At 40.8% G+C, this 27,049-nt stretch overlaps 1 protein-coding gene across 14 annotated transcripts; it reads right to left on the reverse strand.

The window, feature by feature from the left end:
- Nucleotides 1-1,487: 1,487 nt before the first annotated feature.
- On the reverse strand, nt 1,488-25,636 carry nat16 (N-acetyltransferase 16). 14 transcript variants are annotated; one of them, XM_078936727.1, is made up of 8 exons: nt 25,366-25,485; nt 17,191-18,546; nt 16,494-16,667; nt 10,093-10,137; nt 9,119-9,344; nt 5,841-6,065; nt 5,382-5,725; nt 1,488-5,261 (listed from the first exon to the last, which is right to left on the reverse strand). In XM_078936727.1, the coding sequence occupies exons 5-8, from the start codon at nt 9,332-9,334 to the stop codon at nt 5,033-5,035; spliced, it is 1,014 nt and encodes a 337-aa protein (XP_078792853.1). In that variant the 5' UTR covers nt 9,335-9,344; nt 10,093-10,137; nt 16,494-16,667; nt 17,191-18,546; nt 25,366-25,485; the 3' UTR covers nt 1,488-5,032. The 14 variants fall into 14 exon arrangements, with proteins under 14 accessions (XP_078792853.1, XP_078792858.1, XP_078792855.1 ...); XM_078936732.1 differs by lacking the exon at nt 17,191-18,546 and adding an exon at nt 9,429-9,530 and having other exon boundaries at nt 25,366-25,483; XM_078936729.1 differs by lacking the exon at nt 17,191-18,546 and adding an exon at nt 11,323-11,533 and having other exon boundaries at nt 25,366-25,483.
- Between the last annotated feature and the right edge of the window lie 1,413 nt (nt 25,637-27,049).

Consider the following 27,049-nt stretch of genomic DNA (forward strand, 5'->3'; position numbering starts at 1 on the left):
TGAACTTTGACCAATCAGGGACTTGGATCTGGTAGAGATGTGTGGACAGGCCCTTTTTCAAAACTTAAGGGTCAACCAGTTGAAAAGTGATCACGAAGGATCGATAGCAGGTCTTTGATTTATCTGAATAGAGCTGTAGAAAGAAAAAGCCTGAAGCGAGATTCGCCAGCCTTTTCCAACTGTAGGTGGTGGACATGCGCTTGGAAACAGTAGAAATTTCAAAGTAGAAGTAGCCCTGGCCTGCTGCTCCATGGTTGTTCCGGTGTGGACACCACGGGCTGAACGCGCGTTTATGAAACCACGAATAGTGCGTTCTGGAGCACGCAACACTTGCCTGGTATATTAAAGTTGAGTGAAAGGTCTATGCATAAACGTGCTTTGGAGTGTTTCGCGTTCCAAACTCTCCAGTCCATGCGCCTCTAAGTAGGTTTTTAAGTTCATTTCCGGGCTCCATGTACAAAATGTGCTGCCATTGAACGCGTGTCAAAAGTTAAACCAGTTGAACTTTGACCAAACAGGGACTCGAACGTACGGGTAGTGTCCTTTACCAACACGGAAGTACAAACCATTTGAAATAGAAATCGATTGCTGTTTGTGCCCGGCTAGAATTCTATGACACCAAGTCGTTCATAAATCAAAATAGAGCTGTGAAAGACAAAGCCTGGAGCAAGACTCACAACATTTACACTGCTTTAACATTTTGCACCAAGCCTCTTCCTACTGTGAGCACGTGCACTAGTATCGGGTGGCGACAGTCCAGTGTGAAGACCGTGTGATAAAAGCGTGTTCTGGAATTCTGCATCGTGTGGCCGGTGTGTGTATTTAACTTCAGAGAAACTGCTGCTGCAAAATAAATCTGGAGAAGTGTTTTATCTCGAGCTCATTAAAGATCTTTGTTCTACAATGAGAATTTTGTTGTTGTTTTTTTACATCCTGGTTAGGAAGCTATTAGGATTTTCTAATGACGTCATATTTCATAAAAACAAATAGTATTTTTGTTTACAGACTCTGTAGCTCCAGTCATTGTTTAGTGTACAAACATGACCGAAAGCGCTTCTATATTTAAAGTGAGTTTAAAAACCGTAGTAAGAAGTTATGTAAATTCCATAAAAACTATTTGCATTGAAAATTAAATACTTTTGACTGTTATTTGCCTGTTGGAGTCTACAAAGAGACGATCAAAATAACGTACTGAAACCTCATCGTAACAATGTGAGCAGTACCACTGACAGCTTATAGGGGGCGCTGTTCAGCGCTGATCCACCTACACTTGGATTTTTGGAAGTTTTTGGACTTTCACCAGAACAATCTGGTGAAAAGAAGACGCACAGCAGTTTGATTGCGCTCCAACACAGCTAATTGCTTCTGGACCGGACTCTAGAGCGCGGTTTAGGGATTTTCTTTCATGGTTTTTAGAATTCCACATTCAGATTGTGGAAGTACAGTCCCAAATTCAGAGACAAAGACAAAGAAAAACACAGCCAGAGTCAGCGGGATCACAAAACATTGTATTTCTCTTATATTTAGGTTTTTACACATAAACTTTTCACAGCACTTTGAATACAAAAGGTTAATGTCTTGTGTAAATTTCATGGTGACGTCTGTTAGTTAAAATATATACCAAAAATGACTAAACATTGTTTCTCTTGTAGTTTTTTTTTTTTACACAACAATCTTCTCAAACTGATACAGCCTCAGCTTCTGGTAAAAACGGACATTTTTAAGCAATCCAGCTTTAATCAGAAGGTCATGTTAGCTACAAAAAAATCAACAGCAAGTTCTAATTTAAATAAAAGTGTTACCTACTATCTTACACTACTGACAAACTAAACTAAGCTAATAATGAATGTGCACTTGATAATTTAAATCCCTTTGTCTAAAAGAGTCTTGACTTTAAAGTTTTGCGATTAGCATACCACAAAAAAAGGAGCTAAAATACCTCTACACCAACTGAGTCATATGTCCAAAACATATTCCTGTGTGGCTCTGACTACCCCTGTATGATCATTTACATGGCAAATCATCACTACAGATTCAAGAATGTAAAGTGTTGCGGTATTTGCTACATGCTAACAAAAGGCTGCTAACATGCTAAGATGGCTACGAAGCTGAAAACATGGCTGCCTGTAAAAGCTTCAGATCTGAAACGACACTAGCAGGACCTGACATTGTTATCGAGTCTTAAGCAACACACTGTCGCCATGCCGACATGTTCATCGTGAAGACCGACGTCTTGGCGTTTGCGTAACCCGGTCGGATTGGCTAAGTAGAACACAAGGTTATTCAAGAAGCTCTACGGCACCTTGTACTAGCGGTCCGACTAAAACTGGATTTTTCAAATCCATGTTTATGTGTTCACATCGCTGCAAATAAACCATGCTTCTCAGAGTTGGACAAGCCTGACTTTTGATAGTTTCAACATGTTTTGTTGTGTGCTAAATTTGATCCAAATTAGCCTAGATGCTCTGCAGTTTCCCCCCTAAACACAGATCTGGAATTACTCTGAGACGCTTGTACCAGCTGAGAATAACCGCGAGGAATAGCTGCATCTCATCTGAACAAAGTAAAGTGTTCGGCACATAGGAAATGTAAAGAGCTGTGAAACTGTCAAAAAATAGAGAATACCGTCACAAGGCACTGCACGATCCTAGCTTGACCGGACTCGCCAGAAAACTGATTCGACGACAATGAGGTGTTGGATGGAAAGTCTTTTTAACAATCATTTCTAACGGTTACAATGATTTTTGACTTCCAATCTCTAACGTACACAGTAGGAGCACTGACGCAGCTTTAATGAGCCTCGTGATGGATGACTTCTTGAATGGCTGTGGCAGATGTGGGCTTAAAGAAGAAAGAGGATGGTTTTTGAAATACAATGTCTTTCTAAGAGTTTTGAACCAGACAGGTGACTCATTCAATTTAGTAAAGATTTGGGTTTAACTTTAAGAGTAAAAGTTCAGATAAAAAAAATGTTACATGCCCCTTAACAGGCAGCAAGAAACAATAAAGATTAATTTAAAAAAAAAACAGAAAAACAACAATCGGCTAGATGACAAACCCTTTAAAGGTCACAATCACATCAGCCAACTTTGACTTTCTGGGTGCTAAAACACGCTTTAGCTCTGTGGATACAACTTTAATAGAGAGCATTCACAATTTGGAATGTGCCACCTAATTTAAAACCAAACTTTTAACTTTTTATGTTTGTGCATTTGAAGAAGTCTTCCATGGCAAGGCGTGCAGAAATATCTAGAACAGAAAAGCCCTGGTTTGGGCATGCGTGCATGAAAAAACCCCAAAAAAATGAAAGAGGATCCTACCAGTTCCTGTTCACTGTCCTGGTCAATGCCTCGGTTTGACCCACATAATAAAACGTCTGACAGTCTTCTGTTTATCAGCAGTACACAGCTGCAGGTCAGAGTGGCAACTGTCTTGGCCAAAGTACCAACATCTCCCTGACCATCTCTTCTGGGAGGATCCTGAGACGTTCCCAGGAAAGCTGAGGGACATAATCTCTCCAGGTTGGACGCAACATCCTAGAAAGGTCCCACAGTGGAATTCTAGATGTTTAACAACCTCGGCTCTTTTCATAGTTAAAATTTACAATCAAGCTCTGAAGGAGACTAACTCTATCGGATAGTCAAATGGATGGCCATTTTTAGAGTGACACAGGAATGGAGCTGTCCCCACCTGTAAGCAGGTAACAATATGAGCAAAAGGACAGTTCCCTGTTGTTCTGATTAACAGCAATGCTTTTTGTTGAAGGAACCCAATCTTCATCCATCCACTCGAAGGATCCAGAAGAGGATGCCCAGCCAGCAGGGCATCCTGGGTTTTGGGTCACATGCCAATAAGAAATGTGTATTTTACAGCTCATCAGAAGACGGGAAACAATTTTAGATCCTCTAAGAAGTAGTTAAAAAGCATGAAATTAAAACTGCATCAGTGCTTAAGCCTAGCTTTGTGTGGTTGTAATGAAGTGCCCTGAGGACGCCTACTGCATATAGTGTTCTAGCTGTTTCTATTTCAAATGAAATCAGTGAAAAGAGCATATGTTAAAGATTGTGACCTTGCTTTTCCCATGATGTAGGGATCTACAGATATAAGCCTAGATCTTACCTGCAGCACAAGAAGTATTTTTATTGCAGCGTTTCAGAGAAAATATTAAATTAGTAATATACAGCTTATTTTACAACGCTTTCAAACTAAAAAACACATAGGTGTGGTTTTAACAGACAAGAAATCCTCAAATATTTGTCATATTTTTGTGAACACTCGTTAATATTACTAAGAAGATGATAACTAAAATGAAGCGTTTCACTTGCTAAGATAGATGCAACCTATCTGTCGTTTTAATAAAGTGCCTTTAGAGCTGTGCAGATTACGTTGTCCAACTCAGCTTCTGTACATGTGTCAGTATTTACAGAAAGAACAGAACAGTGAGGTTTGAAACACTGCAAAGGAACGCATCCGTGTTCTTTTTTTGTTTCTTTTTTTTTTTTTTTTAAAGGAAGAGCATTTGTAGGTTTGAACTGTTTTTAGGTTAGGTCTACAGCTGTTGTAGAGGCTTTTTTTTAACGAGCTAGGCGTTCTACTCAAAGCTTTTGCAGCTAAAATGCAACAAAACCCTCCATAGTGTTCACATAATGCCAAACTCAAATGAAATCCTATAATTTTGAGGTCGTTGGAGCCTTTGTTGTTGTTTTCTTTTCTCAACCGTTGGCCCTCGTGTTAACACTGATGCTGTTTTGAAGGAATCTGTCGTGTTAAAGCTAAATTCTCATGCAGGGACTTTCATGCAAGGTGTGGTTTCGGAAAACCCCAAATCTAATGAAGTCGATGACATTAAATGTTCTCATTATGCATGTTTGAACTTTTTAAAAAACTACTGCATTCGTACTAGTTTTGCTTTGTAAAAATATTGACTTTGCTTAGTTTCTATCTCCTCAATGAAGAGGGTTGCGTTTTTTCTTCTTTTTTCAGCTGAATGCTATTGGCTTCCTTGTGGCCCTTTCCCCTCCCCCCACTTCCACTAGATGACATCTGCCTCCACCACGCACTGCTCCCTGTACTCCTTCACCCGCTCAACCTTCAGGGCATTGCGGCAGAAGTCGGCCATGGGCTTCCAGAGGGGCGGGTCCAGGAACATTTGGCACATCACGTGGCCCTTCAAGGTGCTGGTGTGACGCTGCAGGTGGTAGAGGAACTGTTGCCGGGCCAAGTTCAGGTCTTTTCCAAACATGTCGATGTTCAGGTAATACCTTGGAGCAAAAAAGCAACTTGTAAAAACGTGTCACAAGTTTATACCATTACTTGCATGTCTTTGGTCAACGACAAAATGTGGGAACATCAAGTGGAATTTATGGAGAATAACCACTCACCAGTCTTCTCCAATCGGCACTGGGAAAGGAAAGGTACAGAGACTGGCCACTGTAGGGTTGGACTCATCATCCACCAACCAGTCGATGTCTTTCTTAAACAGGATGTCCAGGTTGCTGCGCAGAATCTTGAAAGGCTGCCAGTCTTGGATGATGGTGCCGTTGGGAAGGAGCCCCTTCATCAGGTCAGTGGTTAAGTAGAGCTGGTCAACGGTGGTGTGGTTAAGATGCACAGGGCCGGCGTTGGAGGTGGTGGGCCAAAGAGAGGAGTGGATACCTCCACTCAAACCAAGCTCAGACAGACGCAGTTTGAGTTCTTCAGCTCGGAAGCGCACCAGCAGAATGCCCTACACGTAAAAATACCAACGTGAAAGACTGCTGCAGAAGGATATGAACTCAAACAAAAAGTTACAACGTCGTAGCTGCTCAGTTTGATTTTTAGTTTGCGTGTGTTGCTTGCACCTGTTTGGTTATGATGCGGTATTTCTCGAAGTCTTTGGGCCTGAGCTGGTCATCGCGGGTCAGACGGCACACTTTGACATCCGGGTATTTGGCTTTGATCAGCTCGGAGCAAAAGCGCAGCAGGACTCCCGCCACCCCCTTCCCCCTTTCCTGAGGAGCAACGCGCAGGCCTTCCACCAGCATGGTCTCGCCATCATCAATCACGACCACCGACTCCAGAGCAATCTGTCGGGGGAACAGCAAAAAAGTAGTAAAGCATCAAACAATAAACTGACATTTATCATTTATCAAAGAAAGCTTTTGATTTGTCCTGACTAGGTTTACGCTTCCAAAATGAGTCGGAAATATCTCCAAGACTCTGACTAGTGACATCTACATATTCAGAGCAATATGCTTGCATATAAACCAGGAGAATCTCATGGACTGAGTTTAAATGGGCAGAGAATACATTTCATTTTCATTATTTCATTCAATTTAGTTTAGCTTCAGATGTGATACTCCAGCAGCACATAAAAAATACACATTATCCCTTGTGCTATCTTAGATGACCCCCACCCTTCCATTGACGTGTTCTCCCTACCATGACAAAGGTTGATAAAGGTGGAAAGATTTCATGTAATCCATGGACACCAGTGAAGATCACAAATCATTGAAGAAAAAAGGTTCAGAGCACTGTCTAGTGGGTCTAGATGACCCAACTCCCAATGTTAAAGTGCCTAGGATAGCACAAGGGATAAAGAAAACCCAACCAGTCCCGCAAATCCTCCGTTACCCACATAATAATAAATACCTGTAAATACCATGCACTCCCCATGATAGCATATTTCCAACTTCTTGTTGAGTCCCATTATTTCAGTTTAACGCTGTGCTGTGCTGTGTTTATCACTTCTTGTACTGCACGGCACTTTTAAAAGAGGGTGTCTCAGGCTAGTTTAAAACAACCATGGGACCATGTGCGTTGTTGGTGTCCTGTGAAACTACAATGTGACTCATCTGAGACAAAACTGAGAATTTTTCTTACATAACTGTTATTGATTTGACAGGCCTTTGTTATAATCTTTGCATTAAGCCAATGCAGCTATTCTGGGATTCCAAGTGAAAGTATTAACCATTCATTTTTCATGGTAACTTTGTGTCTCCACAACAAGCTGTCACTATCCAGTCTAATCAAACTGTAAAGGCCCAGTAATCTAGTACTGAGTGTCATGGAGTGTTGGTCATAACTGTTTACCCAGAAGCCCTCTCTGTCTTGTTTGCTCTTGGTCTAGACTGATTTATGGTTTTCCCATTTCATCCCATTGTGCTGTTCTTTTTCCAGCCCTTGGGGCTGTTGTTCCAACTCTTCTGACTGAGGTTGGATTGCAGCATTACAAGGTTACAAACCATGGCTTGGCCAGACAGTGACATCACAAACCTGTCTGTTGTTAATGGGCTGAGGAACAGCAACACTAGCTATGCTCCCTCAGAAACAGAGTGAAGCTGCCTTGAGCCTTCTTCCGCTCTCTTTTCTGTTTCAGACTCGAGCGGTGCATTCGGCTATGTTTTAACCGTTTGATTTCACTGCTTTATTAAAAAATGGTAGACCTAATGGCACTGCCATTGCCTGAGTTTCCTCCATTGCTCCAATAAAACGAACTAAAAAAGTAATACTGATTTGTGTCACACAGGAAAATATCCAAAAAGTGCTGGGCTGCCTTTCTACAACAAGTAATGCCATTTTGTGGCTAGATTCTAATGTAGAAAAAACAAGGGGGATGGAAAGCCGAAATAAGGGAATCTTGAGTTTTCAAAATAAAATGCATCTTCACATAAATTGGTGGTTTGATCGCTTTTCAAGAACAGATGGCGCTCTGAGCATCAAGCATTTTTGCAATCAATTGTCTTTAATTATGTACTGTGACTGCAGAGAGACCCACTCAATGAAAATTGTGTTTTTGGTGTTTTTCCCATGTTCTAGTAGCATCTTTCTCATGATGGAGGAAAAATATAAAGAAAATTGAGATTAAAATTGTCTCATAATTTCTCATCAAAAAGGAAAGTGTTCAACCATGATTCCTTTGATGAAATAATGTTTGGGTCGATCTGCACGTGTCTTTTGGATCCACACCGATGCTGAAAGCAGAGGTGTGGATTCTTCACACCATTACCAAAAACCAGTCCTTTAATGGAAATGAGGACATTTCCGAACTTTCTAAGTAGATGGTGCCGGACTGTGAGATCATCAAAACCTAGTTTGGTAAAGTTAGCAAGATATTCGGACCTCTGGGCTAAAAAACATTTAAAAACTGAAAGCAAGTGTCTTGATTGTTTTTAATTTTTGTATTATTTTAGAATATCTTTCTCTGTGCTGCTGACAGAGAGACAGTAGCGAAACGGCTGCCAAGGGACCGTCTACAGAGTGCAAGATTCAGGAAGAAAATGTGATAAGAACAAAAAAAAGGGAATCTCAAGAATCTCTCAAAAACACCTGAAAGGAATAAATAGTTACATTCATATGAGTTAGTCATTATTTCTCGCCACTAAGGCCCCTTAGAGGAAGGGAATGGAGGACGAGCTCAAAAGCTGAGAATATGCCTGCAAGAAATGAGGGTCAGGGATGCAGACAGGCAGGCAGGAGGCTGGGGGAAAGGCAGGGAGCAAGATAACTGATCTAATATCGAGGCCCAACCTCCTTAGGAGAGGTCAGAAGGAGAAGCAGGCAGAAGTAGCTCTAGTTGACAGAGATTGCTGCCATGAGTGCAGAATTAAGAAGCTGATTCTGTTCGTGTATTATGTTAATTTATTACTTTTTAGTTCGTTGTTTATTTTATATTACATATTAAGAAGAACTGTGGTTTTGTTTGTTTAAGGAATTAATGTTCTGGCAGGATTTCATTTTTCTTCATCGGCCGGCCTATGAAATATGCTTAGGAATTGGTCCTAATTTTTAATATGCAAAGTCTTAAAAAGGTCTAAAACTGTCTTAAATTTAACTTGAAGAAACCCTGTTCTGCCGTTCTGCAGAAAATATGTCCTAGAAAATGACACAGATTTTTGGATTTTAGCTAAAAATGGCAAAATCCTAATTAAAAGACCACTGGGAAGGCTTTGACAATAGATCAAAAGATGATCAGCGAGGGACTTTAAGTTTGGACCTCACGACTGCTATCTTTCTTTCCAAAAACATGTCAAGTGGTTTTTATCCTATTTTAAGGTTTTACTATCTTTATACTGAATCCATGTCAGTTTTGAAGTAAAGTTCTTTTTTAGTAGGTATTACAATTAGAAATAAAACTTACCACTTTCCCCTCTTTACGGGCCAGGATGACTGTACGATTAGACTCCTGCATCCAGCTGGTGTATCTAGTAGGAAGGTAGTCGAGGCCACCATAGATATCTTTGCTCATTCCCATGATTTCATCAAAGTCTTCTTCGGTGGCTACAGAAAACTGGAGGCCGGCTTGGGACAGGGCCTCTGGGAGCAGGGGCATAGTCAAACTGGTATCGATCTTCATCTTGAAGTAACTGATAAAACAAAAATTGAATGTTAGAATATGATGAACACGATTCATTTATTGTCAAAAAGCAGAATGTCATTCTCTCTCTTACCAAGAATGACCAAGCACAAATGGCACCCAACTGGTCCCAGGATTCAGTAGAGCACAAGAACTGCGCTAATTTGAAATGCTAGTCAGATTTGCCTAAACCACACTAAATCAAGAAAAACATGGTCACAAAGCACCGATCAAAGGCAACCAAACACACGTGATAACTACCAAATGGCTGAATTAAAGTTTAGAAATGGTGTAGAAAAAAGGAAGTGTATAGACAAATGCAACAGAGGGTCAGAAAGCCAGACAGAGGTGGAAGGGAAATAAAAACTAAAGGCAGAAGAGAGAAGTTTAAGAAAATGATGGTGAAATGCAAAGAAAGAGATGACACGTAACTGAGAAATGAAAATCATGTCTGTAGATTTTCACTTTTGCCCATTGATCCCTGAACTAATACTCTCCAATAACCTTTCCTTTTTCTGAACACCAGCTTCTCTTCATTTTTTGATAAAAGGATTATAAAACGGTGATGTAATAGTAGCAAAAATAGATGAGTACATTTCCCCAGGAAACCCTTCCTTTGATGGTGTCATGGACAGAACAGTTGAGCATCAGATACATTGTGAATATTGGAACAAGCTCAGAAAACTCCAAACAGTGTTGTGAACAAACAGTTTCTATTTGTGAATACTGAATAATAGGAGCATATTGAACAAAGTCACCTGCATCAACCCTTGTACACAGCCGCCAGGTGTTAGGACTCTTCTCTGAAGAAAACAGAAACGAGGTACTGGTTCATGAGAGGATTTCTTTCATTTAATCATGACAGGACACAATCCACATGATGTACTACAAAGCAGAAGACCAACAAAAGGAAAGTGAAAGAAAATTATAAGATTTGACATCATTCCATAGACAGAATATACAACAATACATTGATTAGTCTGCATAGATCTTACAACTTTCAAAATTTTGCAGAAAACAGTTTTCCAAATGGAACTGTTAATCTTCTAAGGCTTTTAAGTTCTAAAAGTGGCACACCATGCCTTGCTCGAGCATTGTGAGATATTACAGAAAGGTCCATACAAAGACCAAGAAACTGCAGTTTGCACAATTGGGTCTAAATATGGCATACTTACTTTCCTGTTTTGGCATAAGCTGGAAATTTGGGGGTTTCAGCACTTTTCAAATGATCTGTTTGACCAATCAACCCTACTTAACCATAACCATAACATGCAGTTGCAAGATATTTCTATTTTGTCCCCAAAGGTCTATTTTTAACATTCATTCAAGTGTACCCCAATGTTTTCAAATAAAGAATCGAACCACCATCTTTTTGGCTCTACAGTAGCTCCACCTCCATAGCTGAACCCATTTAAAAATGTTTAGTAGACTTAGCCTGGTTCTAGGACATGGTTCTAATTTTGTTTCGGGATGGATTGCATGAGCCAAGTGTCTAGACTAGCTTTAATGTGGCCCAAACAAAATCCAACCTCTATCCACGTCTGGTAGATGCATGAATTCCAGAGCGGATTTAAAAGAGCAACTACCCCCTCTTAACGCCAACACCATCCATCAAATATGGGCCCAAAGCAACAAACGAGAGGCGTGTTTGGGTCGAACTTTCTCATCTTACCAAGACAATGCTTTACTGTCACTTATTTAGAATTCAGGTTTTTAGGAGGATAATTACATTTTGTCTCCAGAGGTGTTCCTGGGACTCTTCATGTTTACCTAATAACCCATCTGCCACAGCAGTTCATTGGCTTTCATTTGAGACCTTACTACCCACAAGAATGTCTGTATCTCAGGAAGTGTTGCATCATTGGCTCAATGAGCCTCACACCCTCCAATTGGCAGAACATTTAGCATGGCTGCTAATGCCAGATATCGGAATGGGGGTGTAAGAAATGATCGGGTTAAAATCAAGGCTGTTCTTAGAAGATTCTTACCTATCAAGGAATCAACAGACCGTTGACCTTGACATCTGGACATAAAGCCTGAAGGCATGAAGCAGGACACTGTGGTTTTATGTGTTAAACTCTCGGAATGTCAAGTAATGCAAGAACGAGAGAATAAATAAAATATCCAGAAAGGACAGGAAAACCAGTGCAGTTGCAGCTCCCGGTCTTGACTCTGGAACCACAGCTACCATTCCAACATCTGAGGTATAAGTGATAAAACATGCTAAATAACATGGACATGTTCAAATCACATTCTTGCAAGAGTTGTATCTCTTCATGAAAAACAATGCACTTTGATTTCTCACAATTTCACTGAATTCTAGGATTTTTTCTACACAGGAGGGACAGTTTATTCGGTGCACAAACTAAGCTTGAATACATGTTTGAATACACAGCAATAATCCATTTTCTGATTACAGTGGAGTTTACATATTCCAAACTTTGAAAAGAAAAGAAAACACCTAGAAAATTACAGTTGTTGCAGAGTCTGTAACTATCAGTCTTTAGCCATGTTTCCACCAAGTTTTAAAGTTCAGAACATTGTTGGGGTTTTCACTTTTAGAAGTTGTAAAATAAATAGTTAATTTGTTAGTTTATCTTTTTGGTACTTTTCCGCTAACTTACCAAGACAAGTCTTATGATGCATGTATCCACTTCACTTATTCTACGATATACACAGTAGAGTCATTTGATATTTACATCTAGCAAACGTCTGATTCTTGTTTTTGTCACCACTGAGACAAACATTTTGCAAGTTTCCTCTACCTTGTAAGGTTTCCTCACATTTCTGACAGTTTAGACAAAGAATGTCTAAACTGCTGGAACCAGCTCCAAAACTGTGCACCTCATTTTTTTTGTTGTGGTTCCATTTTATTGATGTCTAAATAGTCTGATCCATCAATACCAATTTTTGATTATTCTGCTTTTCTTAATGTAAAAATCTCCACAGCATGGATTCTTACAAATGTCAACCATCTTTTTTCTATAAAAAAGAAAATGTATGAAGGTTTGAATTCCAAAGATAGACATAAATGCTAGCAGGAAGGGAACTATTCTAAACGGATAGTGAATTTAAGGCTTAGATCAGCAGGTCACCAGTCAGGGTCGGTCATGCGGGGCAGATATTGATCCCGGTGCCTGGCTGATTTATCAGTGCATTTCTACTAAACGCTGTTCATGAATCTGAATCCTCCAATGACAGTCCAGTGACAAACAACCCTCAGGGTAAAAAAGATCAATACCACTGACTGTTTAATGGTTGACATCCATGCAAGAAAACCCAAAAACCCAGTCTGTTCTGTATAGCTGTATCCTGACTAAACCGGAATCTTTAAAATATCTTTGAAAGCCACACATGAAGAAGAAAAACATGATTCTGTTCTAAAGATACTGCCTTAGCCTTCGTTTATCCAGTCATCACTTTTAACTTGAATAATAGATGTCACTGTTATATAAATTTGTATTACACATCTGCTTACACATCTGTCTGCTCTGTCAGGGATTACTGTTGTGACCTGCACTGAACTGTTCAGCTCAATGGAAACACAGCTTTGGACTTGAACATCTGCATACAATACATCCACAGTTCAGAGTGAGGCATTGGTCATAAAGAACCTATTCTAACACTTTCTTTCTTACAAAATCTTTACAGACAATATAGGTTGCAAAAGTCATTGCATATTAGATCCAATTTTTTCTTAAATATTTTAGTTTTCTTCAACTGCTTCTATTTTGTGCTGTATTTTTTTACAATTTACTTGTAGAAATGGACGGTATAGTGGGATTTGGCTTTTAAGGAAAAGGGACAAATTAAGTTAAATTGAATGAAACTATGAAGTATGTAGTCCAATGTAACAGAAAAATCTACTCTGAAAAAAATTGAAAAACTCAGCTCTTCTTTTGTTTCCAAAGATAAACATCGTTTCTGAGGTTAAATCAGAGCAAGAACTCTTAAAAGGTTGGTCTCCCTTTTCTTCTCTCTGATCAAAATGTTTAATCATTAGGTCCAAAGTATTAATATCCTGCAACTACAACCACTGAACACTAAACGTGTTCAGATCTTTCTCCTAAATAGTATTGGTGTTATAAATATCAGGTTATTAGATTATCAAAAGAATTGTCTTCTAAGAGGAGGTGTTAAGCGTCCGGCCTCATAAATGACATAATTGGTTTTTTTGAGGCTGACACAGAAAGGATTAACATTTTCCAATAACCTATTTTAGGGCCAAGTGAGTTGAAGGGCATTTGCAGTGAAAACAAGGTCTGGTCAGAGCAGACACACATTTGCCCGCTCTGGGACACTGGTATTTTCCCATCATGCTCTGATGCTCAGAGATGAACTGTCAGACTTGGCTGGGGTACTCGGGCCCCGGCTGATGAGAGCGGGGCCGTTGTGTTTTTGTGATGCAGTCTCTCACACTCACTGAGTCATTGTTCTTTTCATGCCCTCGCGCTTTCGCTTGCTTCCTGTCTTTGGCTGGCAGTGAACTCCAGACAAAATGGAATTTGGCAAGTTTGCAAAGAATGTGGAACGGCCCTCAAACACAGGCCTCCACTCAATCTAACGGCGCTAGTGCCACATAAGTTTGCTTTGGTGGGGGGGCACCATGTGGAACAAAGCTGAGGTTCCAAGGAGGCACACATATTAGACCTATTTTCATGGTTTGTCTCTGCAAGTAAAAAGCACTCTGCGGAAAGCTCCACTGTCAATGCTCTGAATGAAAGACTGCACTTCATCAGAATAAAGAAAACTCTTTCAACTGTATTTCTTTGAGCAATGGGGTCATTCCCAGAGATTATTCAGGTAAATTCAATTGATTATACAGAAAAGAAGCAGATAACCGCCATCACATAGGTTTTGTAGCACCTTATTGACTTTCAGAAGTCGACTTCAACAGAGCTCTTGGTTTCTGATTTAAAACATTGTAGAATGGAGTAGGGTCTTTACTTTCAGCAGATGGAATACTCTCAACCATCTCTAAAGCACAAAATACCAAAAGGATAGATGGAGACTGTCTCCATAGGAAAAACTTTTAATAGACTTATAGATTTGGCTTCTTAAAGCAATTCAGCCAACCAGTGCTCCTGTTTAGCATGGTGGTGAATTTGTTAGACAGCGACAGTCCCTGAACACCCTGCTGTCACTAAGCCCATCATAAAAAGCTTATTTACGCTGCTATCTCGCCAAGACAGTCTCTTTTATTGGGATGGGATGAGAATGGTGATAAATGGTAAATCTTCAGTTGGTTTGGATTGCTTTCACATATGACATTCACAGAAACAATTAGTGTCTCTGTGAAAGCTGGTTATGTAAGGACTATTTTGTTTACTTAGTTTTTCCTTACATTTTTTCTGTGTTTGTCCTACATTTGTGTAAATATGTAAAGAATTCATTTGTAGTTCTTCACTTTAGCCTGTATTGATCTATTTGGAGTCATTGTTGAGGACCAGATCATTTTTAGTACATCACTGCATCTAAAGTTAAAAGAGAGTGGGGTTTGTTTTTAAATTTGAGAATAACTTCAACTTCAACTGCAGGACAGTTTAAGCCTCAGGGACACATGCTATATCTAGTTCGGACCAAAAAAAAAAAATGCAGCAAGCATTGACAAACAATAAATCCTCTATAAAAAACAGCTGGGGGTTCATAAAACAGAAACAATAAATCTTTGATTCATGGCTGAACAGTGGATTTACACGTGTTTAGAAACTACAGAAAGATCACAGCTTCTTTGTCACAGTTCAGGTCTTTAAATAGTTCATCCTGAACACATTAAGAACTCGTCAACCCTATTTTCACAGTTGTGCAAAAGTCAGATCCTTTTTCATTTATCCAATAGTTTTGTCTGCGTTTTCTAGAGTCGTCTTATTGAAGTGAGTTTTAACTTCCCCATGACATTATGCATTTCATTCAAATGAAGCCAGAAAGACGTGTCAATATTAGGTATGCCCCTACTTCATCCCACCTAACTGACCTGATATTCACCAGGCTTTTGCAGTATTTGACTTTTGGAATGGTGTGTAGCTCTAGAGCAGTCACATGTGTGTTACCTCCTGAATGACGATACGTAGACATTCAACAGTATTATTAAAGAAGCAGCTGTTGCTGTTTTATATTGTAGCTTTTAAGTTGGCTGGAGCATTATGGTGAAAAGATTATTTAACATTAAGAAAGATTTATTGTACTTCTCAGATTTTCTTAGGTGCAAATGTTTAAGTTTAGATTCAGATAAATGCAAACTCATCATCGCAGAGACCTCGTACGAGCACGATTCAGTTACCGTGTTAAATGTTCAAATCCCCAAAGGCACCACTGGAAAAGACTGAGCAGGGGACTTTTGTAGGAAGAGTTTTAAGGAGAAAGTCTCTTTTGTCTAACACGGAAGCATGAACAACTAAAGCTTTTGTCAGAATGCACCACACCAAAGTTGAGAAAATCTGTGCCAAAAAATCAGAAGAAACACCACGTGCCAACTATGGAGCACAGAGGTAGAAGGGTGATGGTTGGGGCTTGTTTTGCAGTCACAAGACTTGGGTAGCTGTTTTAGCCAATGAGGCAACCCTTAAGTCCCCTGTGTACCAGAATGTCCTGAAGTTTGTCTTTTACCACAAACTTTTAATGATAGTGAAACTTGTTTGCAACTGGGTCGCGTAATGGAAATAAATGTCCCCAAAACAGCAAATCAGCTAAAAAAGAAATCGCCGAAAAAAATAATCTGCGTTGCCCTATGATGAGGTCTAAGCCTAGACCTCAACGTAACAAAAGCTGCAGTAGGACCTTATGAGGGCACTACATGGATAAATGTCCAAGAACAATAACAAATTAAAAGGTCTTGTGAAGAACAAGACAAAATTCCTCCACAATTTTATGGCAGGTTAATAAAGTCATAAAGGAAAGATTTCATTGCTACAAATGGATTTGCAAGCTGTTAAGTCAGAGCAGTTCTAAAAATCCCATTCCAACCCTGTTTTCTTTTTTTTTTTATCTTTCTGGGTTCATTTTTGTTTGAGGAATTGCAGATGGAACTAACTTTGCACAAGACTGTTTCTGATGTGTACTACCAGCCAGCTTTTTAGCCCACCTTTAGCACAGCACCAACAGAACCAAACCGAAAAAGTCTCTCAAGCACTGGAGTAGTTTGAAACTGAAAGTAACACACCATGACTTCAGCAGATTGTCCTGTTGATCAAGTGATGAGCACAAAATCATTCATGTCTCCCAGGCAGATCCTTGGCTCCACTGCTTCCTGTCAGAAGGCTCCATGTTGGTGCAAACACACTAGCATATCATTGTGTTGAACGATAGCTAGCTCCATTTTCCCACGTAGCCCCGCCTGTACATAAAAGAAACCATTGACAGAGAAGCACCAGAAATTAATTAGTTGGTAACTCTGCCCAATGTCACCGTTCAAAATTTTGTTGATATTTTGTGATGTCTGTGAGTTTCTGCATGTCACTTTATTTCTACACCAAGAAAAGACTGAGAAAACTAAGCAAATAGGAAAACATCTAAGAAGCACTTTGCTCGAATGTTTAGTTGAGGTAAGCAAAATAATACAGGACTTACCTAACTCTAAACATTGTCATATTAAATTAAAAAAAAGCTTTTGATTCAAATACTTGTGGAAAGACAACTTTATGAGCTGACCATCAATAGCAATGCCCTAATTGTCCAACATCCTTTGAGGATTTGTTTTCTTGTGCTAGTTTTTCATATCTTTTAACAACAAAAAAGGTGTTTGTCTTTGGTAGAATGTTTGATGATAGATTTATTGAAGTTGAAAAAGGAAACTGTTAATATCCAGACCATCACTTTATTGAGTGTCATAACTCAGTAAATCATACATAAGAACAAACCTCACTCAGTGTATTTCCTGTCACACCTCAGCGGAGCTCCAGTTCCAGCTGGACCAGAATGTTTAACGGACTCTTATCCTTGTCCTAGTAGGAGAATCCATTTACCGGTACTGATTGCAGTGGGTCCCACCTTTTTATAACAGGTATACTTCCTTTTAGGTTGTTTGAATTGGGATTTTCCAAGCGGATTCCTAACGTCAAACACAGATCCATTTTCTCAGAAACAACTGGACGCTCCTTCCTGTTATTCCCTGTTGGAGTCTTCTAGAACTTCTTGATCAAAGGCCGGAAGGTATCTGTAGATAGTTCAGCTTAGGTCCAACTGAGGATATTCACGATGGATGGTCCAAACTATCACAACTCTATATGAGTTGATTCCACAGTAAGATGTTAATTTTAGGTTTGTGCACTTTGGATCCATGTGAAAGTCATTCAGCTCATGGGTTGAAGATGCGACACAGTGAGAGCTAATCTTTGTTAGATCCAAATCCTACCCCATTAGATCCCAGATCATTCTCGTTAATTATAATTGTACCATCTGCCGAAGAAACAACACTTAATGTATAAAAATCCGTTTTCCATCTTTGGCCTCATTAAAAGGGCTCAAGTTGCCTCTTGGCCATGTGGGACAGTGTCTTCATTTATTATTTACATACACTGACATGTGAGTGTGTTCATCTTGAGCATAATGTAAAGCACAGTGGCACAAATGTGAGCATATGGGAGTTTAAATCCAATGCGTTTCGGAGCAGATGTGGCAGATGACTGAAACAAAATCCCTCAGTCCCTATGAAGAATAGAAGATCACAGACAGATTAAACACTGTGGCCTAAAGCGCCCATGTTAAGGACACAGCTTGAATTTCAGCAAGTCAGTGTTTCATGTTTCACCTCAGCATCGGTGAAGGGAAAAGACTCAAATATTCTTTAAAAGACAAAAGAGCAAAAGGTGCAATCTTCATGGGTGTATTCCAGGTGGCGGGATGGGACACTCTTTTTTAAGATCCATAAACTGCCTTAGTTTGGAACATCCTACTGGTAGATGGATCCAGATGAAAAGAGAGTTGTTTCTGGGTAAGTCGCAGATGTGTTGCTAACAAGATAGACTGAGAGTGACTCTCAAACTGACCAGCAATAATCAATCAAACCACTATCCTTGTTTGGTAAAAACACACATGCACAAGCATCCGTCCATCCATTTCTACACTGCCAACATCCTGTTCAGGTTTAGCGGGGAATGAAGCCTACCCTCATGGTACTCTACAAACATACGCTATCACTCCAATGAGCGAGGGCTGCGTTCTCTCTCATAGTAGCTCAGGATTGTATCTCAGTGGGTTTGACCACTAGCAACTGGCTGAAAGCAAAAAAGCACAAAAGTAGAGAAATTAGGGACATTATTACACAAAGTTGGCAAAATATGCCAGGGGTTCACATACATTTAGAGTACCGGTAGTATTAAAACACAAGGTCAATTCTCATTTTAGACTCCCATATGTTACAAAGTACCTTTGTTGATCATCAACATCTTACAAAATTGCCCTCCATTTATAACACTTTCTGACTTGGAAACAATACATTGATGAAACATTTTAAAAGAAATTTCCAGCAACTTTGAGAATTGATTTGCTGCTCAAATGTTCTTATTTTCGTTTCAGCTAAACTAGAGACAAATCCACTGAGACACAACCTTTAGATCATCATTACATCACATTCAAATTTTCTTATTGCAAGCATCTATTTCAGACTTCAGACTTCATTTGACTGATCTTTACAACAAATTTTTGTTGTCACATATTTTCGGTATACAAACTGTAAAGAAGACTGGATACGTGTCAAAAACAAATCCTGTCTGATTAGCAGAGAGACTGTACAACTGAAGTTAATGTGTGGAAAACATGAAGCAAACAGGATTTCCCTATATTCCTCTCAATCCACGATGAATGCAATAAAGCCTGCAGTCTTTCAGTTCCAAATACCACCTGTCAAAGGATATCAGATCACATTCATCCTCCCCTCTTCCTCCTCTTTCTCTTTGTCTCTCTTGTTTCCCATCAGCTGTAAGAGCTCACACAGAATGGAGAAGCCCTACATTCCCCAGTCATCATAGACAACTGAAAAGTAAAAAGGTTTATAATGAAGGTATGAAGCAGCAGGGCGATGGCGGCTGCTGGCGAAACCAGATTAACAGGAATCACTGATCAAATTTCAGACTTACAAGAAATAAATCGACTTCAGTGAATGGTGGTCGTTTCTGAATTCACCTTTTCTTTGGCTTCCTTAAACTGGAATAATTTGAGGCTGAAAGCTAAAGAAATGTTTGATACAAAATATTTATATTTTTGCATGTTGCCTGTAGAAATCTAAATGATCATTTCTGAACCAATTGGAGCATTGATTTTAGTAATTCATCAATCTTAGGAAGGTCTCAGTAGAAATAGCTGAAAAAAAATCTATATGCAAGATTTGTCTTGCAAAAAAGTGTTAACAATTAGTTGTCTCTTGTTGCATCCAGTTTGTGGTAGGAAAATAAATCAATATAAAGCCAATTTCTTTTAAATTTACAAAAGACGGTTGATATTTTATGTACATTTTGTTAATTGGGAACACATTTTGCACAAACTCCTACCAAAATCTGAAGAAAAATGTGCTCACAGTTCCAATGAGAACAGGAAGTGTCACTGCTGGGCCAGTCAGTGCCTGTCTCCAGACTAAAAGGGGAAATTTTGACTTCGTCCTGAACCTGTCACCAACTCCCCAAAAAGTTTTTCACACTCTCTGACTTACTGAGATTAAAATAAGAACAGATCCTAAACCTTTTGGAATCTTTTGAATACATTTGTTTTTATATTTGCTGCCAAATGGGTGACATTAAGGTTTTCTATCTCCCTTTGACTGTGGTGCTTAATGAACACTGTCAGTGAACAGTATCTCAAAAGACAGCAAAAATATAAAACAATCATTAATCATTTTAAGTTTTCTAAACTTTAATCAACTGTATTACTTTATGGTAACTTTTTGGGGTGATTTCTCTACATCAGGGGCCTCAAAAGTAGCCGGCATCCGCTGAAAATTGGCCCCCTGTGAGTGCAGTAGTCGCCAGCTACTTTTTGATAATGCAGCAGATAATCCATGTATGCAGGGTCCGAAATTCACTCGCAACTCACGAGCATTTAGGGGAATAAAAGTTAGGAGGCATAGATGTTTGCACTAAATTAGCCATGTTTATTAGCGCTCTTTTTGGTGAGTTTCTTGAATGCTCTTCTTCTACTGTGCTCACACAATGTAAACAAGCACACGGGATCCGAGAACACAACATACAGCACTGGTCTTACGCTGAAAAAAAGCCCCTAGTGAGACCGTGTCAGACTGCCTCTATAGATGCTTGCATCTTCACTTTCAATGCCATAAAGGCAAGAATCCAGATCATGTTTTCAGTCTGTTTTGTTATGACTTGGTATAAAATTGAATCACCTGAAGTCATAAAAAAAGTAAATAAAAAGTGCATTTTCTGTCAAGATGCCCACCCTCTAGTAGGTTGGTCCTTGATTTCTCAGCATGCTTTAATATGAGTTTACAGTTAGAAAATGCATATAAAGGGCCCTAGTTTTCCAAATATTTGGCACTTGGGGGGGGTACCCTCCTACTTTCTCTTCAGTAGCCTCCTACTCTGAAAACGTTTGTAGCTTGCCCCCCTAGACAAATGTGAGGTGTGTCAGCATGATAAACCGTATGCTGTTACAAAAAGGGGTTGGGGGTAGTCGCTGAGGGTCATGGCAGCATTTTGTTTAAACTACTGGGGCTCGGTAGACACATCTTAACCGCAGGATGATCGTTTCCATCAACTTTGTCTTAAACAACGCAGCGTTAAAACGACAAAAAGTTGATGGAAGCATCGGACCTGACGGCAGCTCCCGCCATGCTGGTGCAGGCTGCATGCTTGTGGAAACAGGAAACTCTAAACTTGTGCCGGTGTCTCTATAGCTCGCCCCTCTGCGCCATACAGTGAGAGTAAGAAACATGAGAGCCATCCATCACCCGAAACCCTGAGCACCTGCCGTTTTCTTTTCACTGCTCAGAAGATAGCAGTTGCTTCCTAGACTCAGTGAGTGCCAGGAATTTTTCTGAATAGAGCTCTGGAAGTTAAATATATTACATAACAGAGGAGGGAGTTCATATTTGGATGTCCAAAGCATGTGCACATATGGGCACAAAATAAAGCTAAGGGGTATTTTGATCATTTTTGAAAAGGCAAGATAATTATTCATTATTGTCCTTCTAAAACCCAATGTTGTAACCCTTGTGCTGTGGGGTCCAGATGACCCCACTCCCAACGTAAACGTGCCTCGGAGGCAATGATTTGGGATCCTCACTGGTGTCCATGGATTACATGAAATCCTCTTCACCTTTGTCCACCGTTGTCATGGTAGGGAGAACACGTCAATGTAAGGGTGGGGTCATCCGGACCCCACAAGATAGCACAAGGGCTACAGCATATCACATAGTTTATCGATTTTTTCCAAGTCAATTAATATAATTTTCATCTGTGAAAAAGGGAACTCATTTAATTTTAATATCCATCTGTCATCGCGCTCTGGCAGCAATTGATTGAGCGTAAAATGTATTTTTGTAATGGATGGTCTTCTATGAGCGATGGATTTTTCTCCGTGTTGTTTCACATTGGATGGCATTGACCCTGTTTGTGCTGGGAGTGTACGTAGCGACCCGTGCTGTTGTTGTAGCGCTGATGGAGTCTAGATTTGGATCCTGTTTTGGCAGAACAGAAGCTCCGTCAAAGCATCAGAGCATTATCTGTTCTAGATCTAGCCAGTACACTGAAGTTCCGACGCTCTTTGATTTTTTTTAGAAATTATCTAACATGAGAGGTTGAAAATGAAGCTTCAAAAATCTTCAGCTACCTAATTGAAGAATTAGAATTATTAAGAGAGAAAAGAAATCACCTCTCTAGTGCTTGGCGTCCAAAATAACTCACTGTTTACATGTGTACAATATCATTGGCTAATTGCCTGATTGTAGTTTTTTTTCTCTCCAAAAAAATGTTTTTTATTGGTTGCAAAAATGTTTCAATTAGGCAAGTTAATGGTGCACTTATTTGCATATTTCTTGATTACTTTAGTCCACACCACCACCACCCCACCCCAGTGAAAGTATAGCTAAAATATGTAAATTGTTTTTCCAGTGTGGAACATCAGAAAACATTTGCATATTTTCTATCTTCCAGAACTTTTTGTCTGTAAAATCTCCATGTATGAATGTAGATTTCCATACTCGGTGTCTATTTTTTGTTTGGGCTTAAAACCCAATAGTTCTGCATCTGTTGAAAGGACATAAAGTTGGTTCCTTCGTCGTGTCTTTTTGATTTTCCTTCCATCTTTTTCTGATCTCCGGTGAACATTAACTATTCGTTTGTGTCTCTTTTCTCATGACAGTTTCCCTGCAGTGGCATTTTTAACTACCGGTAAGTACGCAGACCTTTGCACCATTTTCTCAGTAAATGGTCTTCCCCTGCAGAGCTCAGTCAATCGGACATAAGTAGCTCAATGTTTACACTTACCTGGAACAGGGTTTTTATTTCATCGTCATCTATTAGTCTGATTACTTCATGTTCCAAACAAACTGTTGTGAACCTCCCAGCAAAAGGACACTGGTCGGTTTAACATCCATCTCACAGTAATGCTGAATCTCAGTTCTACCCCTCTGCCCTTCCCTGGCACTTACCCCTATCGGGCTAAGGCGGAGCCTCCAAGGGCTCCTCCAAAAGCTCCACCCTACAGGCTGGAACTGCAAGCACTGACAGACTCGGTAGAAGGGCGTCCCACTGTAGTCCTTATGGTCCACTGTTTCTTGCAGTCAGACCACTGATAATCTGGATGTGTTCAGCCAATAAGAAGCTGTGAGGGTTGGGGTGCTTCGACAGGAAGCAAGGCAGTGGCCCTGGACGCCTGGAGTTGAACACCCCTGCTCTGGAGCTATATTTACCTCAGCAGCCGTCCTGTCGTTTTTTTTTTTGTCCTTGCTTGGTTCCCGGCCTCTGAGCTGGTTGAACAATGTGACAGTAAACACAAAACATGGAGGCTATGGAGTCGCACGAGGACTTCATGAAACAGACCTTGATGGTTGCAAGTTTGACTGTGTGAACTTGATCTAGTGCTGTGCTAAACAGCAGGAATGACAAACTAACACTAGAGAACCCAACAGTCTATCCAACTCCCATCCTTCTTGCTTCCTGGACGCCTTCAGCCCACCTGCTGCTGATTACCTGAGTCAGGTGTGTTCCACCGTGGATAAGCAACCAGACCCAGTGTTAAAGCTCCAGAAGAACGTTGGCCCCCTGCCCCCACGGTCAAAGACTGGATGCAACATTAAACAGAACAAAGGAGATGGGAAATGTCTCTTACCCCTTTGGTAGTTTGTGTTGTCCTTCGTGTGGTCTTTCTTTTGAAGGGCTGTGTAGCTCTTCCCTTCTGGCCCCCCACCTTCCTGCTGCTCCCCATCCAAACAGAACAAAGACTCCCCCACCCCCATACTTGAAATGAAGGGGTCAAACTAAGGGGTAGAATTGAGATTCACTCTAAACACCGCACATAGATCTATGGATGTATAATCGTTTTCCATGGACTGTAGACTGGATTTGACCTGAACTCTTTTATTACTTTATTGTCTGTTTCTTTGTTAGAACAAGAAGTTATTGTTACTTTATTACTTCTAATATTTGCATGCAGTTCAATCATACATCATACACTGACCAGAGGTTTGTTGATAACAGCAGGTTGAATTCTCCACGTACTAAGCAGCTTAAAAGCTTCCTTTATTATCTGCTTTAGGGAAACTGTAGCATCCTTCATCGCAAAAGGATCTGTCACTGCAACTTCCCGGTCATCTACAGTTTACTCGGATTTCTCCAACACACGTCAACTTGGGTTTCTTACATCTCGAGCAAACTGAAGGAATAAAGATGATCACCCACATAAAGATATTAGCAGAAGGGAAGCTTAATTATCTAATAACATAAACCACTAATAACCTGAGGATGACGGTCTCCACATAGACTCCTATTGGCATGGCCTCTCTGGGCTTCTGTACTTATGTGTTATCTCATTAATTGAGGTAATTGCAATGATGCTGTATTGATTGTGCTGCAGTAAACCCCCCTCCCACAGAGTGGTCTGACCCACGGTTCAGGCTTTTGCTTTTCCTTCTTTGTGCATTTCTTTCTGGTCTTCATCGATCCAGGGAGAAAAAGGTCGATTTAACAACATTTTTCACTGTTTCACTGTACAGGTTTGACACTTGAACTCAGATTTCTGAGCTTTACAATTTGTGCACAGTTCTGTGGTTTCATGCTGACACAGAACCAATAGGGAGCATGATGTACAGAACCTCATCAACATGAAACGAACATTTTACAGTACGTGTGGCTTTTCCCCCCCTAAATGTCAGGATTTTTTATTTATTGTTTGCAGTGTGACCTTGCAGATCCAGGACTGACCTGATGACAAATTGAAAGTTTGGGGGAAAAGGAGGCCCACGTGACCCTAGATAGGGGGGGGGGGGGGATACTGTGAGGTGTGAGTGGGGGGGGGGGGCGTTTTGGTGCATTTGAGTCGGCTCGTTGTCATCAGTGTTGCAGGACTGCAGCAGAGATGAATGAGGGTGACCTCGATCCCACGTCACGAAGCCTTCACGGATCGGCTCGCCCGTGTTGGTTTCACGGAGGTTTTTTTCACGTTTGATTTTGTTTTTTTCTCTCTTTTTATGTCTTCTTTCGTTCATTTGCGTCGTTTTCCGTGGACCGAGCCCCGCGAGCCGGTTCTCCGCGTGTCCTCTTTATATCAGCGGTTCCCACGAAGGAGGAGGAGACGTCGATTGGGGGAGGAAATCCCGCAAGGTTACCCACAGGCTTGTTTCACCGCAAAGAGGCTGACAAAACCGCGCAAATACCCACTGCGGGAAATTTTTCCATGGAACAAATCGACGCATCCGATGCGCGGAGCTCCGCTATGATGAGGGCTTACCGAGCGGAGCCTCAGCTCAGCCGCGGACCCGGACGGTGATGCTAACGTTAACGGCGGGCCGGGGGTCGGGGCAGCGCCGGCTCGCCCGTCTCTCCCGCCGGCCGCAGACGCTCTGCAGGCCGGCACCGTGCGGCTCTTACCGCTGAGGGAGGCCGGGCGTCCGCTGAGCCTGGTGACGGTGATCCGAGCGAGGCGATGGAGGGGGGCTGTCGGTGTGCCGGCTGCGCCGCTGCTCGATGCTCCGGTCCGGGGATGAATGAATGACAGAGCCGCTCTCTGTGGAAGAGCCGCGGGACAGGCCCCGCCCTCGGGGCTGACGTCACGTCTGACCTGACTCCAGTTTCCAGCATCTTCCCGGCTCACCATCGACTCGCGGGCCGCCAGCCTCCTGCATCCGTGATGCCAACATTATGAAACCGATTTGTTGTGGACAACACGTCACGATAGTTCAGTTGAAGAGTGAAAATCAGACAGGAATACAGAGAAATTCTCATTTTTATTTTATTTATAGCACTAATTCACCAGCAATGTCTTATTCAGAGAGATAATCCAATCACCACAAACATGTTTAATCCAACAATCCCAACTCAAATCAGAATAATTTCACATTCAAATGTACCAGCAGGTTGCACTGAATCACCCTCTTCACGGAGAATTCGATGATGATGGAGATGAATAATAATCTATAAGCCCCAATACAGCAAATGTTGTAACCCTTGTGCTATCTTACATCAGAATCAGAATCAGAGATACTTTATTGATCCCACACGTGGGAAATTTGTTTGTCACCATAGCAACTGACAGCAGAGGGAAAAAAATACTTAGAATTAAGAAAAAAAATAGCAAGAACAAGAAAATGTAGCATAAATACAGACATCAAGGTATTATAATTCAAAAAGCTATTTACAGAACAGTGCAAGTAAAAAGATGTGCAAAAGAAATGTGCAAAATAGAAAACAACTAAATAAAGAGATAATAAAATAAATAAATAATTAAATAAATTAATTAATAAAAAAAAATAAAAAAATGTGCAAAGGTTATCTTTTGCATAGTGAGTTGTTCTACAGGGTTATTGCATTGGGTATGATTGACTTTTGGTACCGGGCAGTTTTGGAGCGGAGCTGTCTGAGCCTCCTAGAGAAGGAGCTACGCTGTTTGTCCAGAACAGGGTGGAGAGGATGCTCTGGGTTGTCCATGATTGAAAGGAGTCTGTTCAGTGACCTCCTCTCCATCACTGTTTCAAAGGTGTCCTGTTTGCAGCCAATGACAGAACCCGCCTTCCTGATCACCTTGTTCAGTCTGTTGGTGTCACTGACTGCAATGCTGTTTCCCCAGCAGACCACAGAGGAGAATAACGTGCTGGCTACCACAGACTGGTAGAAGATCCCCAGCATCTTGCTGCACACATTAAATGACCTCAGCTTCCTAAGGAAGTAGAGTCTGCTGCAGGCCTTCTTGTACACAGCAGAACTGTGGCTCCTCCAGCTCAGTCTGCTGTCGATAGTCACACCCAGATATTTATACTCCTTGACCGCTTCCACATCCTTGCCCAGGATGCAGAGGGGTTGTAAGACAGTCCTTTACAGTCTAGATGACCCCACCCTTGCATTGACGTGTTCTCCCTACCATGACAAAGGTGGATAAAGGTGGAAAGATTTCATGTAATCCATGGACACCAGTGAAGATCACAAATCATTGAAGAAAAAAGGTTCAGAGCACTGTCTAGTGGGTCTAGATGACCCAACTCCCAACGTTAAAGTGCCTAGGATAGCACAAGGGTTACAAACACTTCAGTCCTTTGTTGAACTACTGTAAACATTTTTC

The sequence above is a fragment of the Oryzias latipes genome, chromosome 18 (assembly GCF_053564925.1).
Source record: "Oryzias latipes strain Hd-rR chromosome 18, Olatipes_Hd-rR_3.1".
In the NCBI taxonomy this organism is placed as follows: domain Eukaryota; kingdom Metazoa; phylum Chordata; class Actinopteri; order Beloniformes; family Adrianichthyidae; genus Oryzias; species Oryzias latipes.